General features: G+C 38.8%; 1 protein-coding gene across 1 annotated transcript in view; it reads right to left on the reverse strand.

The window, feature by feature from the left end:
* Positions 1-25,358, reverse strand: part of CFAP61 (cilia and flagella associated protein 61) — a 304,410-nt gene that overhangs the window by 161,237 nt on the left and 117,815 nt on the right. The window contains exons 14-15 of the mRNA XM_064572747.1: positions 10,908-11,034; positions 6,934-7,011 (exon numbers count right to left, since the gene is read on the reverse strand). Of these exons, the coding sequence (XP_064428817.1) occupies positions 6,934-7,011; positions 10,908-11,034 (205 nt within the window). The remainder of the gene's footprint in view (positions 1-6,933; positions 7,012-10,907; positions 11,035-25,358) is intronic.

The raw sequence follows: 25,358 nt of genomic DNA on the forward strand, positions 1-25,358 counted from the left end.
GAGCATGGAACGTTTTTCCATTTCTTTGTGTCTTCCTCAATTTCTTTCCTGAGTATTTTATAGCTTTCTGAGTACAGATCCTTTGCCTCTTTGGTTAGATTTATTCCCAGGTATCTTATGGTTTTGGGTGCAATTGTAAATGGGATCGGCTCCTTAATTTCTCTTTCTTCTGTCTTGTTGTTGGTGTATAGGAATGCCACTGAGTTCTGTGCATTGATTTTATATCCTGCCACTTTACTGAATTCCTGTATGAGTTCCAGCAGTTTTGGGGTGGAGTCTTTGGGGTTTTCCACATAAAGTATCATATCATCTGCAAAGAGTGAGAGTTTGACTTCTTCTCTGCCGATTTGGATGCCTTTGATTTCTTTTTGTTGTCTGATTGCTGTGCCTAGGACTTCTAATGCTATGTTGAATAACAGTGGTGATAGTGGACACCCCTGCTGCGTTCCTGACCTTAGGGGGAAAGCTATCAGTTTTTCCCCATTGAGAATGATATTTGCTGTAGGTTTTTCATAGATGGCTTTTATGATATTGAGGTATGTACCCTCTATTCCTATAACCTGAAGAGGTTTGATCAAGAAAGGATGCTGTACTTTGTGAAATGCTTTTTCTGCATCTATTGAGAGGATCATATGATTCTTGTTCTTTCTTTGATTAATGTATTGTATCATGTTGATTGATTTGCGGATGTTGAACCAACCTTGCAGCCCAGGGATAAATCCCACTTGCTCATAGTGAATAATCCTTTTAATGTACTGTTGGATCCTATTGGCTAGTATTTTGGTGAGAATTTTTGCATCCATGTTCATCAAGGATATTGACCTGTAATTCTCCTTTTTGATGGGTTCTTTGGTTTTGGGATCAAGGTAATGGTGGCCTCATAAAACAAGTTTGGAAATTTTCCTTCTATTTCTATTTTTTGGAACAGTTTCAGAAGGATAGGTATTAATTCTTCTTGAAAGGTTTGGTAGAATTCCCCTGGGAAGCCATCTGGCCCTGGGCTTTTGTTTGTAGGGAGATTTTTGATGACTGCTTCAATTCTTCGTGGTTATAGGTCTGTTCAGGTTTTCTATTTCTTCCTGGTTCAGTTTTGGTAGTTGATACACTCTAGGAATGCATCCATTTCTTCCAGATTATCTCATTTGCTGGCATAGAGTTGCTCATAATATGTTCTTATAATTGTTTGTATTTCTTTGATTTTGGTTGTGGTGTCTTTCATTCATGATTTTATTTATTTGGGTCATTTCTCTTTTCTTTTTGATAAGTCTGGCCAGGGGGTTATCAATCTTGTTGGTTCTTTCAAAGAACCAGCTCCTAGTTTCATTGATCTGTTCTACTATTCTTTTGGTTTCTGTTTCATTGATTTCTGCTCTGATCTTTATTATTTCTCTTCTGCTGGGTTTAGGCTTTATTTACTGATCTTTCTCCAGCTCCTTTAGGTGTAGGGTTAGGTTGTGTATTTGAGACCTTTCTTGTTTCTTCAGAAAGGCTTGTGTTGTTACTTTCCTCTCAGGACTGCCTTTGCTATATCCCAAAGATTTTGAACAGTTGTGTTTTCATTTTCATTTGTTTCCATGAATTTTTTAAATTCTTCTTTAATTTCCCAGTTGACCCATTCATTCTTTAGTAGGGTGCTCTTTAGCCTCCATGTATTTGAGTTCTTTCTGACTTCCCTCTTGTGATTGAGTTCTAGTTTCAAAGCATTGTGGTCTGAAAATAGGCAGGGAATGATCCCAATCTTTTGGTACCAGTTGAGACCTGATTTGTGACCTAGGATGTGATCTATTCTGGAGAATGTTCCATGGGCACTAGAGAAGAATGTGTATTCCGTTGCTTTGGGATGGAATGTTCTGAATATATCTGTGAAGTCCATTTGGTCCAGTGTGTCATTTAAAGTCTTTATTTCCGTGTTGATCTTTTGCTTAGATGATCTGTCCATTTCAGTGAGGGGGGTGTTAAAGTCCCCCATTATTATTGTATTATTGTCAATGTGTTTCTTTGCTTTTGTTATTAATTGCCTTATATAATTCACTGCTTCCATGTTAGGGGCATAGATATTTACAATTGTTAGATCTTCTTGTTGGATAGACCCTTTAAGTAGGATATAGGTCCTTCCTCATCCCTTATTATAGTCTTTGGTTTAAAATCTAATTTGTCTGATATAAGGATTACCACACCAGCTTTCTTTTGGTGTCTATTAGCATGGTAAATGGCTTTCCACCCCCTCACTTTCAATCTGGGGGTGTCTTTGGGTCTAAAATGAGTCTCTTGCAGACAGCATATCGATGGGTCTTGTTTTTTAATCCAATCTGATAGCCTGTGTCTTTTGATTGGGGCATTTAGCCCATTCACATTCAGGGTAACTATTGAAAAATATGAATTTAGTGCCATTGTATTGCCTGTAAGGTGACTGTTACTGTATATTGTCTGTGTTCCTTTCTGGTCTATGTTGCTTTTAGGCTCTCTCTTTGCTTAGAGGACCCCTTTCAAGATTTCTTGTAGGGCTGGTTTCATGTTTGCAAATTCCTTTAGTTTTTGTTTTTCCTGGAAGCTTTTTATCTCTCCTTCTATTTTCAGTGACAGCCTAGCTGGATATAGTATTCTCAGCTGCATATTTTTCTCATTTAGTGCTCTGAATATATCATGCCAATTCTTTCTGGCCTACCAGGTCTCTGAGGATAGGTCTGTTGCCAATCTAATGTTTCTACCATTGTAGGTTACAGATCTCTTGTCCTGAGCTGCTTTCAGGATTTTCTCTTTGTCTCTGAGACTCGTAAGTTTTACTATTAGATGTTGGGGTGTTGACCTATTTTTATTGATTTTGAGAGGGGTTCTCTGTGCCTCCTGGATTTTGATGCTTGTTTCTTCCCCAAATTAGGGAAGTTCTCTGCTATAATTTGCTCCAATATACCTTCTGCCCCTCTCCCTCTTTCTTCTTCTTCTGGGATCCCAATTATTCTAATGTTGTTTCATCTTATGATACACTTATCTCTCGAATTCTGCCCTCGTGATCCAGTAGTTGCTTATCTCTCTTTTTCTCAGCTTCTTTATTTTCCATCATTTGGTCTTCTATATCACAAATTCTCTCTTCTACCTCATTTATCCTAGCAATTAGAGCCTCCATTTTTTATTGCACCTCATTAATAGCCTTTTTTATTTCAACTTGGTTAGATTTTAGTTCTTTTATTTCTCTAGAAAGGGTTTCTCTAATATCTTCCATGCTTTTTTCAAGCCCAGCTAGTATCTTTAAAATCGTCATTCTGAACTCTAGTTCTGACATCTTACTAATGTCCATATTGATTAGGTCCTTGGCAGTCAGTACTGCCTCTTGTTCTTTTTTTTGAGGTGATTTTTTCCATCTTGTCATTTTGTCCAGAGGAGAACAGGTGAATGAGAGAACAAAATGCTAACAGGGTAACAACGACCCCAGAAAAATATACACTAAACAAAACAGACGAGACCTGAAACCAGGAGAAAAGAAGGGTCTGAAAGAAAAAAGAAAAAAAGAAAAAGATTTAAAAAACAAAATAAAGCAAAACAAAAAAAAAACAGAATATGATCAAATATGATCAGGCTGGTGCATAGATCAGTGCCACACACTAGATTTTGGGCTCATTTTGGTCTGTTAGAAAAAAGTGCCTCCCAAAATTTTAAAGAAAGAAAAACTTATGTATGTACAAAAATAAGGGTTAATACAATGAAGGATGGAATATGACTGTAAAGATAAAAATTATAAAAGATTTTATAAAAGGAATTGATAAAAAGTTGGTTGAAAAAAGAAAGAAGAGGATTTAAAAAAAAGGGGGGGAGAGAATGTGATCAGGCAGGAGACTAGAACGAAGCCATACACTAGAGATTTAGGGTATATTTTTGTCTGTTAGAAGAAACTATATCCCAAAATTTTAAAGAGAGAACAACTTATATATATATATATATATAACATATATATTTATATATCAAAATAAGTTTAACTACTATGAAGGGATAGAATATGACTCTAAAAATGAAAAATAAAAAAGATTTTTTAAAAAAGGGATTGATAAGATGTTGAAGATGGGAAAAAGAAAAATTAAAAAAATATAGAAAAAGAAAATTAAAAAAATTAACTTTGAAAGACTAAAGAATCATGGGGCAAAAGCCATGAATTCTATGTGCAGTATTCCCCTAGTGCTGGAGTTCTGCCATTCTCATTGATCGGTAAACTTGGTCTTGGCTGGCTGTTCTCGCTGATCTTCTGAGGGAGGGGCCCATTGCCATGGTTCCCAAATGTCTTTGCCGGAGGCAGAATTGCCCCACCCTTGCCGGTCTGGGCTAAGTAACCTGCTCCGGTTTGCTCTCAGGAGCTTTTGTTCCCTGCAAGTTTCCCGTACAGCTTTGGAGGACGAGAGTGAAAATGGCGGCCTCCCAATCTCCACCCCAGAGGACCCAAGAATTCAGGCCCTGCTCCTCAGTGCACCCCCAGAGAAAAGCCGTCAGTCACTCCCGTCTCCCCGGTCTCTGGCCGCACTCTGTGCTCACCCGGCCTGTGACCGAGCATTTCTATCTCTGGCACCCAACCCCGTGTGGAGTCTCCAAACCCAGCAGATCCCTGCGGTGCGCTCCTGTGCCTCTCCTCCTGGTGGAGGAAGGGGAGTCTCCCCGGATCTGCCACTTGTTGGGTCCCTGCTGGAGGAGCAGTGGCCTGACTGTGCTGCAGATCACGGTTTATGGCAACCCTGAGCTGAGAGCCCGCTCCTCGGCTCCGTCTCTGCAGCTGGCTTCCCAGCTCTGATACCTGGGAGCTCTGCCGCACTCAGGCACCCCCAGTCTTTCTGTGACCCCGAGGGTCCTGAGACCACGCTGTCCTGCGAGAATTCCACCCCCCACTTAGCCACTGGAGAGATGTCCCTCAGCAGAGCCAACTTCTAAAAGTTCCCATTTTGTGCTCCATGGCTCGATGACTTGCCAGAAGCGGCCAACAGAGACCCCCTCCCCCGGCTGCTATCTTCCCGAATATCGCCTCAGATTCACTTCTCCGCACGTCCTACCTTCCAGAAAGTGGTTGCTTTTCTGTTCAGAGTTGTTGCTATTCTTTTCTTCGATCTCCTGTTGAGTCTGTAGGTGTTCAGAATGGTTTGATCCCTATCTAGCTGAATTTCTGGGACCAGACGAAATTTAGGTCTCCTACTCCTCCGCCATCTTGCTCCTCCTCCAAAATATAAATATTTTTAAAAGGAGGTGTGGCAGATTCTATTTTCCAAAGACGGTCACAAGAGTAATTTGCATTCCAAATGCTCTTTGGTAGACAGACCTTGCCATACCCACATCAAGAAGTGGAGTCCATTTCTCCAACCCTGGAATCTGAGCATGCTCTGTAACTGCTTTGGCCAATAGAATATGGTAGAAATGATGCTGTACTAGAAAAGAGAATCAATTGAAAACTCTCAGAACTAGTAAGAGACTTCCAAAACGTGGCTGGAAATAAGATCACAATTACAAAAATTATTATTTTTCTCACATACCAAAATAAACATTTAGAAAGTACAATGAAAAAAAAAGTATCTAATCACAATACCCAGAAAAATATAAAACAAGTAGAAATAAATCATAAATGTCTAGGACTGTATCAGTCAGGGTCTCAGCAGGAAACAGATGGTATGTTCAAATTAGGATAACTGGAGGTGGGTTTAACAAAAAGACTTTTTACAAGAAGGGGCAGGGCATAGGGAAACCAGTAAGGATGGTGTAGCAGCAACTGCAAGCTATCACCACCCTAGGTGGGTGGCATGGGAGGTACCAGTTACTAGAGTCCAAATTGAGAGGGTCCTGGAGAAAAGGCCACCTTGGAAAGGTCAGGGAACTCAATGGAGACACCAGCCAGCTCAAGGCATCCCAACCTCACTCTCCTCCCTTCCTCTCCTCAGGGCTCCCCATTGGCCAAACCCAATTAGAAGCTGAGGGGTGAAGGCACCCATGATGTTGCCTACCAGGTCAGGCTCCCTGGGACAGTACAGGGCAGAGAGTGAACCTATAGGGGCAAACAAAATACCTGGCACAAGAAACCTGTATGCTAAAAGCCACAAAACTTTAGTGAAGAACCCAAAAGAATTCAACACCACCACCACCAAAACAGGAAGCCATGTTCCTAGAAAGTCTCAGTATTTTAATTGTCGATTCAGCCTAAATTGTTCTATAAAAACCACGAAGGTGCAAATAAGTTCATAGTAAGTGTTAGAAGGCTTATCTGAAAGAGGAAATGTCTTATTAAAAGCAAGAGAATTTATTAAAAAAAAAAAAGATAAGTGAGAAAAGACTCCCCTACAAGATATACCAGACATGATAATACAACAGATATTGACAAATGAATCCATGGAACAGAACAGGAGAATTTAAAAATAGAGACAGGCACATGGAAATTTAATGTAAAGGTGGCATTTTAAATCAGCAGGAAAAGAATGAACTGTTTAGCAGTAAATATTTAGGAAAAACTGGTTGTGCATTAGGAAAAAAATAAAATTACTTGTCCAATTGACCATACACGCGCACACGCACACACCCACACCCACCCACACACACCCACACACACACTGCATGTAATTAAGTGCAAGGAAGACTGTAGGAATGGACTGATGCCCAACTATTAATAGTAGTAATCCTTTGGGGAGAGCAGTAAGACTTTTGGGGGGTCCTAATGGAAGGTTATTTGAATTTTTAAAATGTGAATGTTTTCATGTATTCTCTGTCATATTTTAAACTGAAAAAGAAATGGGAAATTCAAAGTCAACCAAGTGGGATGCAAGCAGATGATGATTTATATCCTTCCAAAAAATGTATAGCCTTCAAAAAAAAAGGTCATTCGTATTAAATATGCAAAAATGAAAAAGAGGCATTGTGTGCTAATTCATGATATAAAAAGGCACAATCCAGGAAATCAATGTCTATTTTGCAATTTACCATTTCATCTCTGATAACTGCAATGCCAACTATTTGTTCTGTGACTTCAGCTACAAATGCCTTCATTGGTGTTCCATCCTGAAAAGATAAGCATGGATTTTAAGACCCTTAAAAATATAACTATCAAGGTTTCTCTAAGGAGTCAGTCGTGGGCCTTAAGCATGGCCACCTAATGACAATGACAGTCAGAGCCAACATCCATCAGTACTTACCTTTGGACCATGTACTAAGTTAAATGTCTTCCCTGTGTTCACTGAATCCTCATTCCTACAAGGTAAATATTATCACTACCTCTATTTCACTTACAAGAAAATAAGGCTTGGGGGGCTGAGGAACATGCCAAGACTTCCAGCTAGTAAGGGATGAATCTGTGATTCAAACCATAGTCCCTTTGACTTTGAATCCATTTTCTTTAGCTCTACATCAGTGGTTCTCAAAAATTATGATCTCAGGACCCTATTCCCTGAGGACTCCAAAGAGCATGGAGTAGTGTGTTAAAGCTATCTATTGGTAGTTTCTGTATTAGAAATTAAAACCGAGAAAAAATTTAATTTGTTTATTCATTTTTGTTTAATTTACTAATTAAAACAAAATTTAAAATTTGACAAAAATATTTAGAGAGGAGAGTAGCATTGTTTTATATTTTTGCAAATCTCTTTAATGTCTGGCTTAATGGAAGGCAGCTGGATGCTCATATCTACTTCTGCATTCAATCTGTTGCAATATGTTATTTTGGTTGAAATAAATGAAAAAAAAAATCTGTCTTCACAAAGATACAGAGTTGGAAAGCAGAGAAGTATTTAAACAACTGTTTTAGATAATTATAGATATTCTTCTCTGATGATCCACCAAAACTCAACAAGTGGTACTGTTTTAAAGATGAGCTGCAATGTGGAATCTGAAACCATATCAATAAATTGGTATACATTGTCACATTAAAACCCATCCGTCTATTCTGCTGTTTGAATGAATCTTTTACTATGTGTGATTTTGTAACATCATGTTTTATCTAGAAAATATTGGTTCACCAAACTTACACATATTTCCCAAATGTTGACCTATGACAAAATATCAAAGCATCACATTTGATAATATCATCACCAGCCTCATCAGAACAATTTTTAAGTTTTTGGAAGCTGTCAAGCTCATGATGAGAGATACTGATTTTCCAAAATTCTGATTTTTTATTGAAAGCTTGGATTTTATCAGAGGGAACAAATGCTGTCGGTTGTTTCCTTGGAGAGACAGCCTCACTTCATTCATTTTTAAGAAAACGTCTGGTCTCCAAGACCGAATAACCACATTTTGTCTGCCAGCTGTTCTTTCAAGTAAAAATGGTGTTGCAGGAGAACAGTGGCTGGGTCAGCATGAAGATCAAATAATTGCAGAAATGCTTTCTCTTGAAACAAGCAACAACTTCAGTCTACAACAGAAGAGCATTATGTGCATTTCTCATTTTTTTGTCACAACAGAACATTGAAAATATAGGTACCTAAGGATTGAAGTTTAATAAAGTTAATAATTTTTACTGCTTCAAGTGAAACTAGCTTTTCCTTTTTTTTAATTGAAATTTATATGGAGATAGCTGCAGACTCACAAGCAATTTTAAGAAATAATACAGAGAAATTCCTTGTACATGTTGCCCAGTATCCCATCATGATAATGTTCTGCAAAACTCTAGTATATTATGACAAGCAGGGAATGCACATTGCTATGATTGTGTGTATGTGTATCAAGTTCTACACAATTTTATACCCTGTAGAGGTTCATGTATCCACCACCACAGTCAAGAGACTGAACGATTCCAACACAAAGATCCCTTGGGTTGCCCTACAAGAACCATACCCATCTACTCCCTGTCCTCCTCTTGTCCTTAACCCCTGGCAACACATAATCTCTTCTCCATTTCTAAAATTGTGTTATTTCAAAAATGCCAAATAGGTGGAATTATATAGTATGTAACCTTTAGGGTTTGGCTCCCTCCCATCCCCCAGCTCAGCGCAATTCTCTGCAGATTCATCCAAGTTGATGCATGCATCAACAATGCATTCCTTTGTATTGTTAAGTATTACTCCATGGCATGGATGTGCCACAGTTTACCCACTCACCTGTTGAAGGACATCTGGGCCAATTCTGACTGCTTATGAACAATCGTGTACAAGTCTTCATTTCTCTGGGATAAATGCCCAGGAGTGCAATTACTAGGTCATATGATTGTTGCTTTGAGGTTTTTGAAGAAACAGCCAAAATGTCTTCCAGAGCAATGGTATCATTTTACATTCCCACTGGCAACATATAAATGATCCTATTTCCCCGCATCCTCCCTAGCATTTAGTGGTGCCTCTCTTTGTGTTTTAGCCAGTCTGTTGATGTGCAATGCTATCTTCACTAGGCTCTCTTTTCCTTATTGTTACTATGAGTGAATGGCGATGAAGAAACCGATGAAATCTGGTGCCCACTGCCTTGATCCACACCGAGGCTCCCAAGGTTTACCCACCACTGCATTTGCACCATCAGTGTGAATATCAATACAGTGGAAAAGGAAAATAGTTCCTTATTCTTATTATGCAAATAGTTTTCACTTCACAGAACCCCCCTGAAAATTGATGTCTCAGAGACCCCTATGACTCCTTAAACCCCACTTTGAGAACAGGGTGATACATCATACTGCATTGGCAGGTCAGGAGGGAAGGAGCAAATAAATGAAAAACAAAAAACAAAAAACCCAAAAAGATCAAGACAAACCAAAACAGAAAACATGTGCTAGAGAGAAGTTTTATTTTAATTTGATGTCTTGATAAATATTAAATATTTCACTGTGTTCAGGTGTTTGGTGTCTCCCTCTTGATGACTAAAATTTAACTAAAGTGCTTATTCAAAAGAGCCAATAACTGGAAACTCCCCCAAATGACAGTAGAAAGAAGAAATAAGTTGTGGCATCTTCATGCAATGAAATACTTTACAGCACAATATGGGTGAATCTCACAAACACAGTGCTGAGCAAAAAAACCTGATACCAGAAAACATACTATGTGATCCCTTTAAATAAAGTTCAAAAACAGGCATAACCAATTTATGATCTTAGAAGTTAAGGTGGTATTAACCTGAGGAGAAAGTAACTGAATGGGAGCATGAAGGGGACTTCAGGCAGGTTGGGGTTAGTCTGTTTCCTGAAACAGGTGCTCATTAATTACATGGTATATTCAAATTGTGAATCTATCCAGCTGTTTATTGGTTATAGTTCAATAAAACTTTTTTTTCAAAATAAAATTTATCACAAAAGTAACTAAGCATTTCTCTAACTACATGCACTGTTCCATGTCTGGTTAAGTAAACTGTCATGGTCCTTAAGAAAGCAGCATTAACATTAGGACCACTGCTAGCTTGTCCTTTGCAAGGGCAAAAGTACAGTATAGTTACTATACTAGAAAGAGAACCTAACACTGGTCATACAGGTGTTTGACAGCCCATCCATTACCTGAGAATGTAGGCAGCTCAACAAAAAAGTCTAGACAGAATCACCAACCAGTAGGGTCAAATGGGGTCCCACTGTCCTAAGTCTGATATCCAGTGTTCCTGGGTGAGCACCAGGCACCCACAGATTCCTGAGCTACCATTCCCTAACCTCAGTCAGATCTGCCTATTCTAAGTCCTGAGATCTATCCTATTCTGGGATACTTGTCTGGATCAAGTCCACATTTTCCATGCCTGTGATAAGGATTTAGAATATCTGATCAGCACCCCACCTTGGGGCCACCAGTGAAGAGAACACCCTCACATCCTTAAACCCCAGTCTCCTTTGTTTTTCTTTTCTTGCTCCCATCTTCCAACCTCACCTCCCCCACTTCCCACTGTGCAATTCTCCAACTATCTCCAACTGGGATCCAAGGAAACTTTAAGGTTGATCCTACGTGGGTCATAATGGCCCATATCACAAGGAGAAGGAAACCAATCTCGTCATAGCAGGTACTTACATCATCTCTGCGAGCCTCATTGTATTGCTTTAAATCCTCCAATATACTTTTATTCAGCATGAGAGTGCTAACAAGATTTTCAACACCAGGAGTATCCAACAAAGTGGCTAATCTTATTTTAATAGACCTAGATGAGGAGAGATACTTTTTTTTAGGTTAAAATACTAAAATATGTATTCCCTCCCAAAATGAAGACAAAATTATAAAATATCACATAAAATAAATATCCAGTAAAGTATATATTTTATATATATATGTTTATATATATGTTTATATATATATGATATTAGGGTTTGATTAATTATAAAAGTAACTCATTTCATTCTAAAAAACCTGTAAAACACATGCAAAATAGTGCAAAGAAGAAGGTAAAAATCACTGATATTTTCATTAACCAGAGAAAATACAAAGTTACATTCCAAATGCATCTAATTTGAAATGTGCAGAAAGATGGGGCAATCTAAGATGGAGACATAGGAAGATCCTGAACTCATCTCCCACAGACACACCGCTACATATGGAGTAATTCTCTCTGAAAAAGACCTTAAAACTAGCTGAATGGTGCCTTCACAACAGGCAATAAAGGGCCACATCAAAATGGAAGGAGAGGCAGAGACACAGTCTTGCCAAAAACCTCACCCTGGCACAGTGACCCATGATTGGGAGAGATCTCATGAATATGGAGCTTCTCCTTGAGGATTAAGGGGTTAGTGCCCCACATCAGATACCCCAATCCTCGGGACCTGCACCAAAGAGATGAGCCCCCTAAACACCTGTCTTTGCAAACCACTGGGGCTTATACCTGTAGAGACCTGAAGGGCTGAAGGGACATAAAGATATTGCTCTTGAAGGGGTCACATGCAGACTCACTCACCCAGTGCAAAAGCAGCAGTTTGAAAAGTACCTACACTATGTAAAGGAGATTCATTTGCTAATTCTAAAGCATCTGCTGGAGGGGGTAGGAGCCTGCTGGAACTCTCTCCAGGGACAGAGGCCCTGGAAGGTGTCATTTTTATGCTGCTGTTTACTTTGCTAGTGCCAGGAGGCACACACAGTCCCTGCACTATTCTACTGCCCCACTAAAACCAGGAGACACATGTGGCCCTGTGCTCTCTTTCTGCCCACTAAAGCTGGCAGGCACACCCCAGCCCTGCACTGTTCTGCTGCCTTGCTAAAACTCTCAGGCATGCGCAGTCCACACAGGGGTCTCTCCTGGATCACCTGACTTTGGTAGCCAGGGAGGCTTGTGTTCTTGGGTCCCACGGGACTGTAACAATCACAGAGACAATTCTTGGCATGATAGCACCCCCAGGGCACTGCACAGACGGTGGACTGAAACACACCCCAGTCTTTCTGTGAAAAAGGCCTATGTACTTGTCCTGGAGCTCCAGCCTGAAGGGCAGGCCTCAGGTTCACCACACATCTAGCAGCTATGGAATATTCTCAGAGAAAGTAGGCCAGGGGATGCCAGCTTTGTGCTCTCACTCAGCCTTGCTACAACTTGCCAGTAACTCCCAGAAAAGAGCTTATACACTCATTTGAAGCCCCAAATTTTATAAATGTCACCCAAGAGACACCTCCAAACTACCTGGTCTGAAGGCCAGCAGGATTTATGATTGTAGTCCCAGAGAACTGCATGTATTTGCATACTTTGAAAGCTGCTGCTTGAGGGTCTGGCTTCCAATTAGCCTGAAAGTCAGCAATGAATGAATTCTCCCTTTGGAACACTGACAGGCTTGGCACACTCTCAATAACTGGGACATATCAAGAATAAATCAGGCTGCTTGGACAATCACAAAGGGTGGAGAGACAAGCAAGAGCTAGGGCAAGGTTAAACAATAGGTTCCTCCCCTATACAAGGTCACTCCTTCAAGACTGAGAAAGGTAGCTGTTTTGCCTAAAACAGAAACAAACACAGACAGAGTCAAGCAAAATGAGTAAACAGGAATATGTTTCAAATGAAAGAACAAGAAAAAACCTCAGAAAAACTCTTAATGAAATGAAGATAAGTAGCTTACCTGATTAAGAGTTCAAAGTAATGGTCATAAAGATGCTCACCAAACTTGGGAGAGGTATGAATGACCACAGTGAGAACTTCAACAGAGATAGGCAATAAAGGAAAGTACCAAACAGAAGTCACAGAGCTGAAGAATACAATAACTGAACTGAAAAATATACTAGAGGGGTTCACCAGCAGACTAGATGAAGCAGAAGAAAGAATCAGTGATGTAGAAAATAGGGCAGTGGAACTCACCCACACTGAGCAGTGAAGAGAAAAAGGAATGTAAAAAGTGAAGATAGCTTAAGGGACCCATGGGACAACATCAAACAGAATAACGTTCGCACTGTAAGAGTCCCAGAAGAAACAAGAAAGAGAACGGGGCAAAAAACTTATTTGAAGAAACAATGGCTGAGAACTTTCCTAACCTGGGGAAGGAAACACATATCCAAATCCAGGAAGCCCAGAATGTTCCAAATCAGATGAACTCAAAAAGATCTACACTAATACACATTATAATTAGAATGCCAAAAGTTAAAGATAAAGAGAGAATCTTAAAAGCAGCAGGAGAAAAACAACTTGCTATGTACAAGGGAACCACCCTAAGACGATCAGTAGATTTTTCAGCAGAATCTTTACAGGCCTGAAGGGAGTGACAGGACACATGGAAAGTGCTGAAAGGAACATACTTCCAACCAAGAAACCTCTGCCCACCAAGGCTATCATTCAGAATTGAGAGATGAAGAATTTCCCAGACAAGCAAAAGCTAAAGGAGTTCATCGCCACTAAACTGGCCTTATAAGAAATATAAGAAAGCAACAAGGAAACATATGAAAGTAAAAATCTCACTGGTAAAGGTAAACATATAGCAAAGGTAGTGGATTAATCACTTAATAAAGCTAGTATGAAGGTTAAAAACCAAAAGTAGTAAGAATAATTATAACTTCTATGATTAGTTAAGGGATACACAAAATAAGAAGATGTAATATGTGACATCAAAAACACAAAACATGGGGTGGAGGGAATAAAAATGTAGACCTTTAGAATGCATTCAAGCTAAGCTGCTATGAACCTAAAATAGACTATTATATATATATACTATATATATATATATATATATATATATATATATATATATATACACACACTAGTGCCCCTTCTTTTCAGCTTAAAAGAGTCCCTTTACATCTTTCCTGTAAAAAAGACTCACTTCAGAAATAAGGACATACACGGACTGAAAGTGAAGGGATGGAAAAAGATGTTCCATGCAAATAGAAATTAAAAAAAAAAAAAAGCTGGAGTTATATCAGGCAAAGCTCTAGCTATATCAGACAAAACAGGCTTTAAAACAAAGACTGTAATAAAAGACAAAGAAGTACATTAAATAATGATAAAGGGGTCAATCTAACAAGAGGATATAACATTTGTAAATATTTATGCACCTAACAGAGAAGCACCTAAATGGGAGAAATTTATAGCAATACATTTATAGCAGGAGACTTTAATACCCCACTACATTAGTGGATCATCCAGACAGAAAATAAAAAAGGAAACATCAGCGTTAAATGACTTACTGGACCAGATGGACTTAATGTAAAGATACACAAAACATTCAATCCAAAAGCAGCAGAATACACCAACTGCACCTGGAACATTCTCCAAGACAGATCATATGCTAGGCTACAAAACAAATTTAAATAAATTTAAGAAGATTGAAATCATATCAAACATCTTTCCAACCACAATGGTATGAAACAAGAAAGTTATTACAAGAAGAGAACTGGAAAAATCACTAACACATGGAAATCAAACAACATGCTGCTGAACAACCAATGAATCAACAAATAAACCAAAGGACAAACCAAAAAATACCTTGAGACAAATGAAAATGGAAATACACCATACTGAAATCTATGGGATTCAGCAAAAGCAGTTCTAAGAGGAAGTTCATAGTGATAAAGGCCTAACTCAAGAAACAAGAAAAATCTCAAATAATCTAATTTACACCTAAAGGAACTAGAAGAAGAAAAAATGAAGCCCAAAGTTAATTGAAGGAAATATCAGAAATAGCAGATATCTGAAAGATCAGAACAGAAATAAACAAAATGGAGACTAAAGAGACAATAGAAAATGTCAATGAAATTAAGAGCTGGTTCTTTGAAGAGATAAAACTGGAAAACCTTTAGCTAGACTCACCAGGAAAAAAGAGAGGGCTCAAATAAATAAAATCAGAAATGAAAGAGAAGTTACAACTGATACTGCAGAGAAACAAAGAATCATAAGGGACTACTATGAATAATTACAGGCCAACAAACTGGACACCCTGGAAGAAATGGATAAATTACTAGAAACATACACTCTTCCAAGACCAGATCATGAAGAAATAGAAAATCTGAACAGACTGATTACTAGTAAGGAAATTGAATCAGTAATTAAAAAAAAAAAAAAATCTCTCAACAAACAAAAGCCAAGGACCAGACAGCTTCACTGGTGAATTCTACCAAACATTCAGAGAAGATTTAATACCAATCCTCGCAAAGCGAAGGAAACAATCAACAAAACTAAAAGGCAGCCTACAGAATGGGAGAAGATATTTGCAAATGACATACCTGATAAATGGTTAGTACCCAAAATCTATAAACTTATCGAACTCAACACCCACAAAACAAATAATCCAGTTAAGAAATGGGCAGAAGACATGAATAAACATTTTTCCAAAGAAGACAACTAGATGGCCAACAGAAACATGAAAAGATGCTCAACATCACTCATCATCAGAGAACTACAAATCAAAACCACAATGAGATACCACCTCACACCTGTCAGAATGGCCAAAATTAACACAGGAAACAACAGATGTTGGCGAGGATGTGGAGGAAGGGGAACCCTGATGGGAATGCAAACTGGTGCAGCCACTCTGGAAAACAGTATGGAGGTTCCTCAAAAAGTTAAAAATAGAGCTACCCTATGATCCAGCAATTGTACTACTAGGTATTTACCCAAAGGATACAAAAATACTGATTCAAAGGGCACATGCACCCTGATATTTACAGCAGCATTATCAACCATAATTATGGAAAGAGCCCAAATGTCCATCGACTGATGAATGCATAAAGAAAATGTAATACACACACACACACGTACATATATATACATATACACTCACACAATGGAATATTAGTCATCAAAAAGAATGAAACCTTGCCATTTGCAATGATATGGATGGAAGTAGAATGTATTATGCTAAGCGAAATAAGTCAGTCAGAGAAAGACAAATACCATATGATTTCACTCATGTGGAATTTAAGAAACAAAACAGATGAACATAAGGGAAGAGAAAAAAAAGAGAGGGAAACGAATCATGAGATTCTTATCTATAGAGTACAAACTGAGGGTTGATGGAGGGGAAGTGGAGAGGGTATGGGATAAATGGGTGGTGGGTATTACGGAGGACCCTTGTGTTGCACACTGAATGTTATATGTAAGTGATAAATCACTAAATTCTACTCCCGAAACCGACATTACAATATATGTTAACTAACTAGAATGTAAATAAAAATTTGAAAAAAGAAAAAAAATTAAAACAATTAAAAAAAATACCAATCCTTAAACTTTTCCAAAAAACTGAAGAAGACAGTATACTTACAAACTCATTTTAGGAGGCCAGCATTACCCTGATACCAAAACTAGACAAAGACAACACAAAAAAAGAAAATTAAAGGCCAATATCCCTGATAAACATAGATGCAAAAATCCTCAACAAACTATTAGCAAACAGAATTTAACAATACATAAAGAGGATCATACACCATTATCAAGGGGGATTTATTCCAGAGATGCAAGAATGGTTCAATGGGGGGCACCTGGGTGGCTTAGTCGTTAAGCATCTGCCTTCAACTCAGGTCCTGATCCCAGGGTCCTGGGATCGAGCCCCGCATCAGGCTCCCTGCTCTGCGGGAAGCCTGCTTCTCCCTCTCCCACTCCCCCTGCTTGTGTTCCCTCTCTCGCTGTTTTTCTCTCTGTCAAATGAAGAAATAAAATCTTAAAAAAAAAAAAAAAGGAATTGTTCAATGTCCACAAATCAATCAATGTGATATACCACATTAACAAAATGAAGGATAAAAATCATACAATCTGTTCAATAGATGCAGAAAAAGCATATGACAAAATTCAACATCTATTCATGATAAAAACTTTCAACAAAGTGGGAAGAGGGAACGTATCTCAACATAATAAAGGCTAGATATGACAAATCCACAGCTAAGATCATACTCAATGGTGAAAAACTGTTCTCTAAGATCAGGAACAAAACAAGAATGCCTATACTCACCATTTTTATTAAATATAGTACTGGAAGTCCTAGCCAGAGCAATTAGGCAAGAAGAAGAAATAAAAGACATCCAAACTGGAAAGAAAGAAGTGAAACTGTCACTATTTGCTAATGACTGATTTTACATATGGAAAACCCAAAAGACCACCAAAAAACTGTTAGTACTAATAAATAAATTCTGTAAAGTTGCATGATACAAAATCAATACACAAAAATCTATTGCATTTCTATACACTAATAATGAACTATCAGAAAGAAAAATTAAGAAAATATCTCATTTACAATTGCATCAAGAGAATAAAATACCTAAAAATAAATTTAACCAAGGAGGTGAAAGACCTGCATGCTGAAAAGAATAATACATTGATGAAAGAAATTGAAGTCACGAATAAATGGGAAGATACTCCATGCTCATGGGTTGGAAGAATCAATATTGTTCAAATGTCCATATTACCCAAAGCAATCTACAGATTCAATGCAATCCCTATCAATATTCCAATGACATTTTCCTAGAAATAGAACAAATATTCCTAAAATTTGTATGGAACCACAAAAGACCCTAAGTAGCCAAAGCAATCTTGAGAAAGAACAAAGCCAGAGGCATCATGCTCTCTGATTTCAAACTATATTACAAAGCTACAGTATTCATAAAAGTATAGTATTGGCATAAGACAAACAGATAGATCAATAGAACAGAATAGTGAGCCCAGAAATTAACCCATGTTTACATGGTCACTTAATATATGACAAAGGAGGCAAGAATATACAATGGGTAAAGAATAATCTCTTTGGTAAATAGTATTGAGAAAACTGGACAGCCACATGCAAAAGAATGAAACTAGATCACTATCTTACACCACACACAAAAATTAACACAAAATGCATTAAAGACTTTAATATAAGACCTGAAACCATAAAACTCTTAGAAGAAAACATATGTGGTGAGCTCCTTGACCTTGGACTTGGCAATGATTTTTTGAAACTGAATACAAAAGCAAAGGCAGGGGTGCCTGGGTGGCTCAGTCGTTAAGTGTCTGCCTTTAGCTCAGGTCATGGATCCTGGGATCGAGCCCCACATCGGGCTCCCTGCTCCGCGGGAAGCCTGCTTCTCCCTCTCTCACTCCCCCTGCTTGTATTCCCTCTCTCGCTGTCTCTCTCTCTCTGTCAAATAAATAAATGAAAACCTTTAAAAAAAAAAAAAAAAGCAAAGGCAACAAGTGCAAAAATAAACAAGTGGGACTACATCAAATTAAAAAGAAGAGGAAGTTCATAGTGACAAAGGCCTAACTCTGAAAGGAGAACATATTTGCAAATCATATATCTAATAAGGGGTTTATATTTAAAATGTATAAAGAACTCATGCAACACAATAGCAAAAAATATCTGATTTAAAAATGGGCAGATTATCTGAATAGACAGTTTTCCAAAGAAGATAGACAGGTGACCACCAGACACAGCAAGTCAAAACCACAGTGAGATGTCACCTCACACTTGTAATAAGGGCTATTATAAAAATTAAAGAGTGGCACCTGGGTAGCTCAGTCGGTTAAGCAGCTGCCTTTGGCTCAAGTCATGATCTCAGGGTCCTAGGATCGAGCCCTGCATTGGGCTTTCTGCTCAGCGTGGAGTCTGCTTCTCCACCCTCCTTCTGCCCCTCCCCCTGCTTATGCTCTCTCTCTCTCTCAAATAAATAAATTTTAAAAACCTTTAAAAAAAAGAAATAAGTGTTGGCAAGGTTGTAGAGAAAAGGGATCCCTCATGCACTATTGGTGGGAATGTAAATTGATGCAGCTGCTATGGAAAACAGTGTGGAGGTTCCTCAAAAAATTAAAAATAGAACTACATATAATCCAGCAACTCCATTTCTGGGTATTTATCCCAAAAAACGAAAACATAAATTCAAAAAGATACATGCACCCCTATGTTCATTGGAGCATTATTTATAATAGTCAAGATATGGAAACAAGTATCCATTAATGGATGGATGGATAAAGAAGATGTGGTATATATACAATGGAATATTACTTAGCCATAAAAAAGAATGTAATCGTGCCACTTGCAACAACATGGATGGATCTTGAGGGTATTACGCTAAGGGAAATAAGTCAGACAGAGAAAGACAAATATTGTATGATTTCACTTACATGTGGAATCTAAAAACCAAAACAAAGAAACAAAACAAAACTCACAGATACAGAGAACTGAATAATTGCTGCCAGAGAGGAGGGGGTTAGGAATTGGTAAAATGGGTGAAGGGTGTCAAGAGGTACAAAGTTCCAGTTACAAAATAACAAAGCCATGGGCATGTAATGTACAGCATTATGACTATAATCAGCAACACTGTAGTGCATATTTAAAAGCTGCCCAGAGAGTAAATCTTAAACGTTCTCATCACAAGAAAAAAAAAATGTAATTCTGCATGGTGATGGATGGTAACTAGACTTACTGTGGTGATCATTTCACAGTGCATGCAAAAGCTGAATCATTATGTGGTACACTTGAAACTAAGATAACGTTACATCAATCATACCTCAATAAAAAAAAGATGCTAGATATAAAAATTATAAGTAAATAGTTCAGCATCATGCTTTATTTCATATTTACTTCATATATAAAGCTGAATTCTTCCCCAAATGTTTAAAGTATGTTAAGAAGTTAAGAAATTATGGGGCACCTGGGTGGCTCATTCGGTTAAGAGTCTGCCTTCGGCTCAGGTCATGATCCCAGGGTCCTGGGATTGAGACCCGCATCGGGCTCCCTGCTCTGTGGGGAGCCTGCTTCTCCCTCTCCCTCTGCCTGTCACTCCCCCTGCTTGTGCGCTCTCTTTCTCTCTCTGTCACATAAATAAATAAAATCTTAAAAAAAAAAAAAAAAGAAGTTAAGAAATTACATTGAACCTGGGCTGGCTTCTCGAGTCTTAAAATTCTTAATAATTTAATCTCTGATTTTGCATTTTTACATGCAGTCAAGTAAGACAATAGAGCATGTCCAGGGGTTTGGAGCCACAGCTCATGCATGGTACCCACCTCCCACCATCACTCCATGGGTTCTCTCCCACCTGTTTCCTGCCACTGGTACCTTGGGCCCCATGGTGCCTCCCCATCCCTTCCCCATGATTGCTCTGGCCCTCTGCCAGAGGTGACAACTGGGTTGCATCAGTGGGGGGAGGACCATGTTCAGCCATTATGTTCTACCTTCATGAGGTCCTGGACATAGGCAGAGGGAAGGTCAAGGACCACATACATGCCCCATGGAGTCCCTAGTCAGAACAAACTAGTGGCCATCCCCACCCAGGGCAGGCAGTGCCATGGGGTGTTCAGCTGGCAGCTCAGTGTGGATCTCTTGCCTACTCCCAAATCCAGTATTTAGTGCAGAGGTTGCAAGCCATTGGAGAATGCCTATTTGCCTCGGATTGGAGTGGTAAGCCCATGGGAAGATGACTTCCTCATTTTACACTGGAGTCCCACATTGCCTATTATGCAGCTGGCCTTGCACTGAACACTCCCAGTCATTAGGGTGTTATTACTAAATAGGAGAGTGCTGTTCCTCCTACCATTAATGAAGTGAAATATTCTAACCTACTTAGCCTTCAATTATAGTGAATATCTTATGCTTAAATTTTAATGCATGCTTCCATACTATGAACAAAGTAGCATATTTGCAAAGAACAATCTACATCTATAATTAACTGGTATAAAGATGATCAATTAATATCACCTTAATAATATAAATGTTATGAGCAATTTTTAAGTGAAGGGTAAGAACTCTGTTCTGATATGGCCACCTTATGCCAAGATCTAATTCAGAAGGATTAAAGATCTAAATGCAAAAACAAGACCACAAAAATACTAGGAAAATACCCAAGGAAATTAAGAACATACGTCCACACAAAACCTTGTACTTGAATGTTCATAGCAGCATTGTTCACAATAGCCCCAAAGGTGGAAAGAACCCAAATGTCTATCAACTTCTGAATGGATAAACAAAATGTGGTCTATCCACAATGGAAGTATAATCCAGCCACAGAAAGAAACAAAGTACTGACACAGCCCACAACATGGAGGAACCTTGAAAATGTTATGCTGAGTGAAAGAAGCCACATCTCAAAGGCCATATATTGTATAATTCCATTTATATGAGATGTCTGGAATAGGCACATTTATAGAGATAGATTTGCTACACGGTCCAATATGGGAGCCGCAAGCCACACGTGGCTACTAAGCAATTAACAGGTGGCATCTCTGAATTGAGATGTGCTGCATGTGTAACATACCCACTGAATTCTGAAGACTTGATACAAAAAAAGAATGTAAAGTATCTTACTGATACTTTTTATAGCGATAACACGTTGAAACAATAATATGTTGGATATTAGGGGTTAAATAATAAATATTACAATTAATTGCACCCACTTTTTAATGTTTTAATTAGTCAGAACATTTAAAATTACATATGTGGCTCACCCTGTATTTCTTTTGGACAAGGCTGCTCTCTGTTGCCTAGTGTTTGACTCAGAGCAATTTTTCCATTGTTCCTTGCTTAACTTAGAAAGCCAAATGTAGGTTTATTCCACGGGTGACTTTTTCACCCAGGGCTTTGAGGCAAATGGCCAGTGTGGATATGATTGCTTACATATCAAATGCTAGGGATGGCAGCTTGTTTGTTTTGCCTTTACCTGGATGAGAGGACGGGGACCTGTGGCCAAGAGACAGAAAATACAAATGTGGCAATAGTTACACAGCCTCATTTCTTTTATACTGCAATTGACAGGAGCATCCAGAAAAAGTAAAAAATGATTAGATTCTCAATTTAAATGTATTCCTTAAAAATCTATTATTAAAGTGCCTTTATTGAGAATGGTTCATTCAGTTATCAGAACTACTGATTAAACAGCTGCTGAATGCCTGGTGTGTTCTGGGTGTTGGAGATCCATCAGGGAACAAGACAGGCCACAATTCCTGCCTTTATGGAGCTGATCTTCTGTTGGTTCCAGAACCATCTTCCGAGAAATAATTTTGAAATTCCTTAAAGTTTTAAATGATATATATGAGGTTAGAAATGGACAGTTGTGGAGAACTCAGCCTATGTTTCAGTTACAGAAAACCCTTTGAAAAATAAAACAACTTCAAAACAAACTTGTAAGGATGCTTAGTATTTTATTCTCAATATGCGTGATCCTTAACTAAAATGAAATTATCTTAAAATATATATGGATGTCCTACACACACACACACACGCACATGCACACACCAAAAGGGGATTATATTATTGTTGAATTAGGGAGCAGCTATCTTTATTTCTTGCCATATTTTCAGATAAATCTAAAGATTAAGAAAATTCAGGGCACCTGGGTGGCTTAGTTGGTTAAGCGACTGCCTTTGGCTCGGGTCATGATCCCAGGGTCCTGGGATCGAGCCCCACATCGGGCTCCCTGCTCTGCAGGAAGCCTGCTTCTCCCTCTCCCACTCCCCCTGCTTGTGTTCCCTCTCTTGCTGTCTCTCTCCCTCTCTCTCTGTCAAATAAATAAATAAATAAATATATTTTTTAATAAAAAGAAAATTCATTGAGGGTTTATAAAATGATACCAAGACCTTCTGTGGAATGAGCTTTTAATGGGCTAAATAAATATCCAAAAAGACAAAGTCTATGTTTATGTTTACATGTCAGAATTAGGCCCAGTGGGACTGCAAAAGATGGTGGATCCACCGGAGGTATATAAATGTGGGCCTACTTTCACCTCTTCACAAGTCTCAAACAAGGAGTTTCTGATCTTCATTTTTTCATTATCACCTTTATGCTAGGCCCCTTCCTTCTGTCTCATGGTGTATAACCAGGAAGGAGAACTCCTACCTCCCTCCACCTGTTCTGCATGTCATCTTGCCCAGCCTTCCTGGAAGTGAACTTATATTCAATAACCAGGATAGTTTATTCTTTTGCTAAGGTTTGGGCCTGGTTTTAAGGCCACCTTGAATCAGAGAGACAGATCAGCTGGGGTTCTCCTTATCCATTCACATGGCTTCCTCCATCCAGTCTCCTGAGGGAGTCCTGCATGGGGCTATCTTGTTTCTTAACCCTTCCCCATAGGCCTTCAAGCTCCCAAGTCACCTCTCTCTTACATTTTCTTTCTCTGATGTACCTTAATGCCCAAACCCATGATTCCCTGGGAAATGTCACCTCTCCATGAAGAAATGGTGAAGCCCCTGCCCACTGGTTCCTTCTTGGGTCTTCAAAGTTTGGCAGCCCTGGGCCTGTTTCCCAGTGAGTTTTTCTTCTTGTCCCATTTTTGGCAGACTCTGATCTCAAAGATCAGAATTTATAGTACTTAATTAGACTGTACACATAACAAAATAGAAAATCATATATAAAAGTAGAAGGAAAAAGATTTAACAGTTAATTTTTCAACCTCAAATTGAATGAATGGTTTTAGACACCTACAGGAGTATTTGTGCATGGATGGAGCCTTGCAGAATATACAGCAACTTTATGATGCCAGTAAATGAAATCAAAATGACAGAAAAAAAGTAAATTGAGTTTTTCTGAAATCCAAAGGAGTAATCTATGTAACAGAAACATAAAACAACTTGACAGTCATCAGTATTTCAGTTTAAACCAACCAATCAACAAAACAAAACAATAACCACAAAATAAAGTTTTCTGTTAGGTTCTATTCAAGGAAGCTGATTAAAAGCACCAGGACTGATATCACTAAAACACTGTTGATGATACATGGGCCCGAAACAGTGACATGCTAGAAGAAATGACAACCAGGCACAAAAGAGTCACCCATAGAGAAGCAAATAAAAGAAAAATGCTGAGGTGATGAATCATTTAAAAGTCAACCATCTAGAGACATTTTCATTTATGAGCAAAGTTGACAATTAGTGGTATGATTTATTTTAGCAGTAAATACTTTTTCATAGAAAATAATTTCTAGTACAATAAATAAGTTTGAAACATATTCCCCCAAATTAAAAATGGCAAATTTCAGAAAAACATGGTTTGGAAGGGCAGGAAGATGGAATGAGTGGCAAGTTCATCCAACTGTGTCCACCACTCATGAATAAACAAGAGGAAGAAAAAGCCTGTATGAAGGCTAAGAATGGGCAAGCACGAGCAAAAGCAGAAAATCATTTATACCATATTCTAATCTCATATTACATTTGGAAACCTCCTAGAAATCACTATATCAAGTAAGAAGTGTTAAAAAGCATTTAGTGTATATACATTTAAAGGAAAGTTAACATAAATATTATGTTCTCTTTTCAAAGTCAAAAGTGAAATGATAGGGAACCTTGGCATGGAATTTGTTGACAGAAGAGGTAAGCACGGCTAACAATTGAATGAATGATTTGTTCCAGGGCTCACCAGCATGGCCAGAGGGCAGATGACAGACACAAATATAATTTCCCAAGGGAAGAACGAGATTGGGTGGGAGACCAGAACATGAGGTCATGAAATTTAAAGTAACCAAACTTCAGAGCAAGAACAATCCATCCCAAATGTCAAGAGAAGTGAAGCAAAAAATGGAAGGACACGACATACTCTAAAACCATGGTATAAAAAGAGTAGGTGTTGAGGACCTGTGCCCACATGGCTCCGCCCTCACCTCATTCCCCAAGAGGCCTTACCTCCACACCCCAGAGCCCAGCGAGTCTTCTTTCCCTGATCTCTGTTATTCTGCGCATTCACTCTTATCACTTAGACACTGTGTATTTTCTCTCTTCCCTTTATGTATGTCTTTCTCCTCTAACTAGAATGCAGGCCCCATGAGGGCGAGGATTTTTGTCTGTTTGAGTCCCTTCTGCTTGCCCGGAACCTGGAATGGGGGCTGGCACCCACTGCACAGTCCACATGAGGTAATGGATGAATGGAGGAGGCGTGCTGGGGCCTCTGGGAAAGCAAGCGCTTGCCTGCAGCCAGCTTCCTCCTTCTCTGCAGCGTGCTGGGGTGTTGGCCCAGAACTGCAGCACCCATTCTGCCAATGGGATGGAAGCCAGCTTCGGGCTGGAGCTGACACCAGGAAAAGCAGAATGGAAAAGGGGAAGAAATCCAAACCCCAGAGATTCAAACCCTAAAGCCCGGCCTGTCTGCAGGCCTCCCAGTTACCTGAGCCAATAAATGC

The sequence above is a fragment of the Mirounga angustirostris genome, unplaced genomic scaffold, assembly GCF_029215605.1.
Source record: "Mirounga angustirostris isolate CCGP_5_RB_7025 unplaced genomic scaffold, mMirAng1.0.hap1 SCAF_10, whole genome shotgun sequence".
Lineage (NCBI taxonomy): Eukaryota > Metazoa > Chordata > Mammalia > Carnivora > Phocidae > Mirounga > Mirounga angustirostris.